Source organism: Cyprinodon variegatus, unplaced genomic scaffold, assembly GCF_000732505.1.
Source record: "Cyprinodon variegatus isolate N-32 unplaced genomic scaffold, C_variegatus-1.0 Scaffold135, whole genome shotgun sequence".
In the NCBI taxonomy this organism is placed as follows: domain Eukaryota; kingdom Metazoa; phylum Chordata; class Actinopteri; order Cyprinodontiformes; family Cyprinodontidae; genus Cyprinodon; species Cyprinodon variegatus.
This window is the reverse complement of record NW_015150588.1, coordinates 22019-30973: the sequence shown is the minus strand read 5'-3', so window position 1 is coordinate 30973 and position 8955 is coordinate 22019. Positions and strand designations below refer to the sequence as shown.

The window sequence follows — 8955 nt, the reverse complement described above, 5'->3', positions numbered from 1 at the left end:
TTGTGATAAAAGCATGAGCGTTTTTAGCAGAAAGAAATAACACCACAGGTCCTTTGTGCAACTATCTGTTCCTGCAGTATCTGTCTAAATCTGTCTAACTGTTCAAGTAACAGTCAGGTTATATCTCTTCTCTCTTGGTTTTAATGGATCTTTTTTACTGATACCATACAATATGTGTTCTTAAAAAAGAAATCTTACATATAGATTTTTGTTATTTATTTAATTAGTTTAGTCTCTAGTGTTTCAGTGGCACTAACAGGTCATCTTCAAAGAAACAGCCATGTAAAGCTTGTTCGTGTTCAAGCGACTCCCAGTCTGAACAGTAGAAGCTTCGTACTGTAGTTTAAGAACATTATCCCCCTTTAATCCACTTTGCCTTCTGCTGCATGCAGGTGGACAGACAGCCATATGGAGCTGGGTGGCACAAAAAACAGCATCCCTGCTTCATTGGCCATGTTTATTCATCTCCAAGACAAAACAAACCATTTTGCTTAGAAAACACCTTTACTGAATTGTTTTTATACTCTGTATTAGCTGTGACTAGGCACTACTTTTTCCTCAGCTATGGATGATCCTGACATACGGCAACAGAAGCTAGACAACCAGGTAAAACAAACTAATTATTTATGTTTTTTGGGATTAGTAGTGAACAGCCAAAATCAGTTATTTTTTAGTTGAGTTAGTTGGAATAGTTTTGTTATATTTTTAGTAAAATAATGTAGCTCTAATGTCTTTCGGGTTTTTTTTATAGTCATCTTTGAAAATTCTGTGGCATTTTATGAAAGACCTTTACACAGTCTTCAAACTTGGAATTTCCGTTAGGGATATTTAAATGTTTTATTGTAACTTACAAAACAATTAAGAATTAATCTCTGTAGAGTGTCATTGGTCGTGGCAGTGTACAATCCACCTGCTGTTTAGGCATCTGTTTAAGCTTGATTTATTCCTCAAAACATGATGATATTCCTTTCACAGATCTTTTCAGAAGTATAATAACATTTAATTAAATTTTCTTTTCATTGTTTATACAGCAAACAGCTTTAATGGAACTTAGAAACATTATTTAAGTTTACAAGTTGGAACCTAATGAGGATTTTCCTTTAATTCACACATTTTCAGATTTATATATAGCTGTTTACAGATTCATATACACTATAACTATAAACTATAACTATGTATTTGAATTGAGAAAGCTTCCTGGAGAGGTGGCGAAACGTCTTCAAATCTTTAAAAAACCAAGTCCAGTGGATATTTTGTTGAATTTTTATGGTATAACTATAAATACTCATACTAAAAATTGTGTGAGTATGTATACGTCTGAATGAATATTTGATTTTCTTCTCACCAGAGACAGTAAAAATGTATAAATGTATTTGTTTTCTTGAATTGACCCAGGCTGTTAAGAACTGTCCATAAGGTGTTAATGCTGTTCAGACCTTAGGTTGTGCAAAATCATTTTTAGCTTGGTTATTCATTTTAAATCCATCTATAATCCATACTGTTAGATTGACACAATATGTGTAGGTTTGAACCATTTAAATGATGCTACAAATAACGGTGGTTTACTTTCTTATCAAGTGGACCAGAGCAGAAGCTTCTGTTTCTTTAAGTCATCATTATAGTTCAATTAAGTTTATTTATATAGCACCAGTTCAGAACACATGTCATCCCAAAGCACTTAACAGAGAGAATTCAGTCGATCATGCAGGCAGCTTGGTTTCAAGTTTTCTGTCTAAGGAAAACCAGCTGGTTTCATTGACTCAACAGCAATCCTTCGCACCATAGATGCATGCAGCTACAGTAGAGAGGAAAAACTCTGTTTTAACAAGAAGAAATCTCTAGCAGAACCAGGGTGAGTGTGAGTGGCCATCTGCGGAGGCTGACTGGGGTTCAAGAAGACAGAAGCCGACGAAGAAAACATAGAAAATAGCATAGGATCAATTATTTACATCATGATAACTGTCATATGCTAAAACCCAGTAGTAAAGTCATCTGTATGCTTCATGGTGCATTCAAGTACATCTCTCACACTGGATAGACTACATATTAAAAAAAACTCTGAAATCCAGTTTTTTTTTCACATTACAGGATAGTAGTAATAAATGTTGTGTGTTATAAAAAAATATTGAATATTTTCAAGTAATTCTATTGTGTCATCCATCCATCCATCCATCCATCCATCCATCCATCCATCCATCCATCCATCCATCCATCCATCCATCCATCCATGAAGGTTGGATTCAATCATGATCACTTGTATTTGTCGCTGTTAACTTAAAAACGTACATAACATTTAAATATTGTAGTCCTTTTGTTGTAATAATTTATGCATTACATTTTTTATTTAATAGATCACTTCTATGCTGTATAAATAAATGTCCATGAAATGTTTATGTTTTTTTCTCACATATAGTTAAGAAAAAGTGGTGAATTTTAAATTGATTGTTCTTTGTTTTTGATCTTTCACTTTAGCGAGCTCTTTTGATGAAAAAGCAGCAAAAGAAGCGGGCAGACACTCAGATGGTGGTGGCCAATAGAGATGCTCGGCAAAAGAATCGAAAGCACAAAACTGTCAATTCAGAAGAAATGCCTCTATTGATCTCTCAGTCCTTGAGCAGCACATCTCTGACTGGTTAGTTATCTTATTTGTTAAAAAATAAAATGTTCCAACTACAAGTAGACATACATCATTGGCAAGATTGTCATATTTATTTATTTTTTGGATATTGATAATATATTTTATTGTTCTTTTCAGGGACAAAACAGGTAAATTCAAATTTTTAATTAATTTGTAATTTAAATAATTTGAACAAAAGTGGCAGTCTTTTGGCTGTTTTTTATGGGGTGGCCATTGCACCAAGTGGAATTAAAAATGGCGCTTTAAGTTTTTAAAAAAGATCTGTCTGATATGCCCTTATTTATTGCTTTTATGGAAGAATGATCAATAAAAACTTGACACCCAGTATTTAAGTAGGCATCCCCTCCCGACTACTGAACATAATGAGTGTAAGTTATGTGAAATTTCCTGCAGTTTGCTTGCCTGAAGTACAGCAAAATGAATTGTCTGCCTTAAGTTTTATTCACAGAAGCACCACTATGGAAAAAACCCAGAGAGGATCAAAACAATATGCACACAATACATTCGTACTCAAAAACGTAATTCAATTCAGTGTATGTACACAGCGCCAATTCACAACACATGTCATCTCAAGGCACTTTACAGAAACAATTCAACCAGATTGTACAGTCAAACTGATTCATAGGTTTCTATCTAAGGAAAACCAGTTGATTGCATCGACTTATTGACTTGAAAGAAATCCCTCACACCAAGCATGCTTGTAGTAACACTGGAGAGGAAAACTTCCTTTTAACAAGAAGAAACCTCCAGCAGACCAAGGGATCTAACTGAACACTTTTAGTAAATGTGCCTTTACAATTACAGATTTTTTTTTTTTTTGAAGCAATCAGCCATCCCCTGGCATTATTCAATCCAGATATTCCGCCATTCCTATTGTTGATTTCCTGGCATAAATACCCAGATTTCACTAAGAGTGCATGGACAAGGTGAGGGTTGAGATCCAAACACCCTCTAAATAATATTTTTGTGGTCATTTGAATATGTTTTAAAAAGATTCAGAAAGCTGACTTGAAGTAATCAAGGTAAAGCTTTAATATGTAAAAACACATTATCAACTATCTAGCATAGTAGTGGCACCATCATGCTGAAGGTCTAACCTAAAATAGAGAGCTATGTGTTTACAACCCTTGATGTTATAAAATCGCACAAAAACACAGGACTGAATTGTAACAGTCAGCTAACATGAAATTTCTCAAATAATGATCAACTTACCTTGAACAAAGTATAAAACCAGGAACATGCCAGGAAACGAACTGATTTAAATCAACCCTACTATCCCTACCAAGAACAGTGGTCTAATGTTTTGCCAGAATTATGCAAGATGCTTTTTGATTGTTATGAAAATTGCTCTCTGCATATGAAATTGGCCAAAACATTTATCCAAATATTGATGGTGGTTGTATTTAGGTATTTCAGCCTATATGTATAATTTAGACTGTTTTGGGTTACAAATATTTAAAAGTAATTTAAACATTTTTGCATTTTTTGTCCACCTTAAAAAAAAGGATGGTTGAAATAAATCTTGAAAGGTAATGACATCATGCCAATGATCAGTGCATCTAGACCTCTGACTAATACCGTATGTTAATGTATTTTTTCCTTGAAGATCAAATAGAACATGCCCATGACAACCCTCTGGATGAGATCACACTGGGTGAGGGTGATATGACACCAAGCCTGATCTCAGATGAAATGCCTCCAGAGAAGCCTATTACTCCAAAAGCAATGAACTTAGAGGTCGACCAAGAGCCTGAGGTGAATGGTGAAGGAGAGAATGTAGCCCTCGAGGAGGAAAAGAAGACAAAAAAGAAAGATGTGAAAAAAGAAAAACCAAAACGTAAGCTTTGTTTTATAATTAAGGGCCAAACTGATCCAATATCTAGCAGAAGGTTCTTGCTATATTCAGTTATTTATGAGCAGCTCTCTGAAATGTTTCAGGGCTGGAACAGACTGAGGACGAGCTTGAAATTGACAGAGAAACGGAGAAGAGGGACAAAAAAATCAAGAAAAAGGACAAAGTCAAAGAATCTGTAGACGCACAGAAGAAGACCAAACAAGAACGTAAAAGTAACTATGAGAAACAAGTGCTTTTTATTCTCTGCACTGGAAACTTTAAGTTTTCTGGTTTTGTTCATGTAAAGATTTATTTTACAGAGAAGCATTTGCAAGATGAGGTAAAACCAGAGAACAAGAATGCGACACTAAAGAATGAACACAACGAAAGCGACAAAGAAGAAGAAGAAGAAGAACCTGAGAAGCCAGATCCTCCTTCACCCATGAAGAAAAAAAGCCTGGATACATGTCAGTCAAAATGTGGTCTAATATTCTGAACAATCTGCCATCATATAAAGCCAGTAAAGACTAATGTTTTCTGTTAAATCTCACAGCTAGGTGTCAAATAAGTGATGAGAGTAAAGAGGAGGAAATCCAAGAAGAATCCAAGCCGAGGAGGGAAAAAAAGACAAAAAAAGCTCCAGCTAATCTGGCATCATACAACTCCAACTCCAGGGAAACGTCATCCTCAGGCAGTGAACATAATGAAAGAGTGAGACTTTGAAAGTGGAATAATTCCACCAAGAATAATTATGCATAGAATGAAATGGTTTTCTTTTTTCAGGTAACTTCTCCGATGTCTGTGGAGGACCTTGAGAAGTTTGCCCTCCGCCCCGCTCCAAGAGACGTTACGATCCAGTGCAGGGTCACCAGAGACAGAAGAGGCGTGGAAAAAGGACTCTACCCAACTTATTACCTCCACATGGAGAAAGAGGACGGCAAGAGGGTTAGTAGCTTGCACAGATCTAAATTTAAACTTTAATAACTCTGATTTTAATGCAAAAAATATTTTTCGGGAGCTTTCCTATTTCTTAGAATCTTTTTGGTTTGTTTGTTTCTTATTGTTTCAAACTTATAGGTGTTTCTGATGGCAGGCAGAAAAAGAAAAAAGTGCAAAACGTCAAACTATCTTATTTCCACCGACCCGACAAATCTATCCAGGGATACCAACTGCTACATTGGAAAACTAAGGTACAACTTGATGTGTCTAAGACAAATCCTACTGAGTGCTGAAGCTGTTTTACCTCTCCTTATATTAATTTGTTTTGAAATAAGCACATTAGTGTTTTAGTAATGTAATGCATCCAGGTTATTGTTGGGTAATACGTTTTTCATGGAAACAGCACCTATTGAAATTGGTCTGAAGTTGCTCATCATTGATTAAAAAGAAGATGCCCGGTGTCTAAAATTGCAATAAAAAGGTGGATGGTTTATCTTCTATAAAGCATCTGAACATCTGTTGGGTAATAATACAAATAACTGTTTAAATGTAAACACCACTGATGAGATACTGACATACTTTTGAGAAAATTCAAATCCAGGCCTGTTATCTGATTTTTTAGTATTCAGCAAAAAACAATGCCTTGTAATATACAGCAGGTCTGACCTACTGCACCCCTGTTTTTGTGGGGTTTTAATGAGTAAATGAACTTGTCTTTACAAGGATATGAAATAATCTAAATGTATGTCAAAACCACATTTTGCAGACTCAATAGCATAGCTGAAGTAAGAGGAAGAAGCCAGTGGTGTACCTCAAGTATTTTGATTTCATACAACACGTAAAACCACAGTTTGCAGAGGGTGTACTCTCTTTGTTTTTGTTTTTTTTTTCTTTTCCATTGAAAGCACAGTTGAGTCACTGCTACGGTGTTTAGCTGTGATTTGATCTTGAACTAAGCAGCTGAAAACCACTGATGCCAGTGACCTTGAGTTTTGACTTTTTTTTATTCCATAGAAAGCGCTTCTAGCCCCGTTCTTCTGACTTTTTTAGTAACTCTTTCCAGTGTTCTTAATTTCTACAGGGTAACGAAAACACTGTGTTTTACATCCTGGAAAGGCCACCAAGTTAAAACTTAGACTGTCACTTCTGTTCCTTGGGTAAGACTCAACCCAAAAGGGCTCACTAGATATCATTCAGTGGGGATAAAACATAGTGGGAAGTGTTCCCCAATAAGAGACCATCAAGAGAGTCACATCTATAACTTATAGCCAGTTTCCACAGATGGCCATGCTCTACTTAAGACGTCTCTACTTGTTTAAATGGACTCCTTCCTCTCCACTGCTCAGAATGAGGGACTCTAGGGCAATAATTTACAAAGTTCGGATCTTGACCCAATTAGGGCCCTTAAATCAGTCAGTATGGGGTCTTCAGATCCACCTCACTAATCATGAAAGCACTATTGACTAAACCAGCGACTTTGCTTCTCTATGGGGTTTGTTAAATGTTGATACACCCATGGTAATTGATTTTGTAGAAATATTGGTGTACTTTTCCAATAGTTTGGAGATGGTGCTCTTGTACCACTGTGTAGGCTGAAATGTTTGGGAACCTCAGCTCTAGGCTGTATACAATACATGATTGTGAATTAGATATTTTTGTCTCATAAAGTGCTTTCAAATGACATTTGTTTTAGACTGAGAGTTAAAAAGTACTTAGGTCTTTACTATCCTGGTGTTCTCTTGTTAGAGCCATAGTGTTTATATCTTCTCTAAAATGACAAATTCATAAGAGATGAGATCTAAATCTAATTTGTTCTTGCAAATGAAACCAAGCTGTAAGCATCAAACCCACAAATATTATTGGTATGCCTCTATTTAATAGACACTTTATTTTCCAACTAATTTGTCTTTGGATGTATCTCACAGTAACATTAAAGAACACAAATAAAACATATGTAATCGCCTAAATACTAAACCTATTGGCCAATAGTACATAAACCGTTCGGCTATCCTATGGAGATTACAGGCCTAGATTTGCTTTTGCACATATTCAGTGTTCTAAATTTTAGGACTTTAATTTTTATTTGCCTCAGGTCCAATGTTCTGGGCACAAAGTTTACAGTCTACGATGGAGGTGAAAACCCAGAGAAAAAACCCTTCATTAAAGAGTGTGAGTCAGTGCGGCAAGAACTGGCAGCTATTTGCTACGTGAGTCTTTGACACACACACAAACCCATACAACTTCACAAGTTGTAAAAATTTTTAAAATATCTAGCTTATTCTGTTCCAGGAGACAAACGTTTTGGGTTTCAAGGGTCCAAGGAAAATGACTGTGATCATCCCCGGTATGCTGGAGAACGATGAAAGAGTCTCCATTCGCCCCAAAAATGTGAGTCTATGTTAAAAAATTCCTACTGTGTACAAAACTGATCTTTAAGTTGGTTGGGAAAAAACAACATTTAAACTGAAGTGACATTCATGTTTATTTCAGGAGCTTGAGACTCTACTGGTCCGCCATGCCAATGGAAACACCGACCAACTGGTCACTCTGATAAACAAATCCCCAAGCTGGAATGAGCAGACGCAGTCCTATGTGCTGAACTTCCACGGACGCGTAACGCAGGCCTCTGTGAAAAATTTCCAGATCATCCATCCAGACAACGGTAAAAAAGATTGCATTTCTTTCTTGTTTACAAAACAGCCTAATCTTTTTGATCCAAATCATCAGGAGCCTTTTTATACATCTTGCAGATGATTACATTGTGATGCAGTTTGGCCGTGTGGCAGAGGATGTTTTCTCCATGGATTACAGCTTTCCCATGTGTGCCGTTCAAGCCTTTGCCATCACACTCTCGTCCTTTGATGGCAAACTGGCCTGTGAGTGACCTTGTCCAAGGTGCTTCTCTGGAAGTATAAACCACACCAAAATTCGCTTGTTGAAACTGAAGCTGCAACCATTATTTAACACTGGATTATGTTTAAGGATGTCTATTATACATGCAACCTTCATCTCATTTTTTTAAGCCCTGTAATTGTTTTTTTTTTCCTTACATTTTTTCTTATTTCAATTGAAATATGATACAGTTTTCTTAGAGTTAAAACAACTTTTATGGCACTACAATGATATGACAATAATTATTGGCTATTCTATGCTTATAATAACAATGAATAAATCTCCAAAAATACAGTTTGGGCCTATGTTGCCAAAGTAAGAAAAAAAAAGGAATGTTAGAACTGTAAATATACAGTCATATGTTTATATTACTAGTTTTTTTATGTATTTATTACTGTTTTCAAGGCTGCAATTTCAAATATGAAATTGTCTAGAGCTGTTCTAAATGAAATTTCTTTTTATATACACTTGTGTATAAAAAATGGCAAAATAAATCTGTCTAAGTCATAAGTAATTATTGGCTTTTATATACTTATAATAACAATGAAAAATCTAAAAGTAAGAGTTGTAGTATGATCCAGATGAGGTTATCTGTGTATCCTACAAGTTTGAAGGCACTTCAATGATCTATAGTGTAGTCATTGCTCATTTT

At 35.6% G+C, this 8955-nt stretch overlaps 1 protein-coding gene across 1 annotated transcript; it reads left to right on the top strand.

Annotated features, from left to right (window-relative positions):
• The first annotated feature begins 461 nt into the window (after positions 1-461).
• Positions 462-8648, top strand: LOC107085848 (tubby protein homolog). The gene is made up of 12 exons (XM_015376458.1): positions 462-606; positions 2473-2632; positions 4245-4475; positions 4577-4705; positions 4793-4939; positions 5026-5183; positions 5256-5417; positions 5550-5662; positions 7504-7618; positions 7701-7799; positions 7902-8073; positions 8162-8648. The coding sequence occupies exons 1-12, from the start codon at positions 565-567 to the stop codon at positions 8293-8295; spliced, it is 1662 nt and encodes a 553-aa protein (XP_015231944.1). The 5' UTR covers positions 462-564; the 3' UTR covers positions 8296-8648.
• The last annotated feature ends 307 nt before the right edge of the window (positions 8649-8955 follow it).

Excerpts from the sequence above, each read along its gene's own strand:
- LOC107085848 (XM_015376458.1), top strand. The coding sequence starts at position 565 with ATGGATGATCCTGACATACGGCAACAGAAGCTAGACAACCAG. Across the intron at positions 5,418-5,549 it reads AGAAAGAGGACGGCAAGAGG|GTGTTTCTGATGGCAGGCAG; the intron begins GTTAGTAGCTTG and ends TCAAACTTATAG. Across the intron at positions 5,663-7,503 it reads TGCTACATTGGAAAACTAAG|GTCCAATGTTCTGGGCACAA; the intron begins GTACAACTTGAT and ends TATTTGCCTCAG.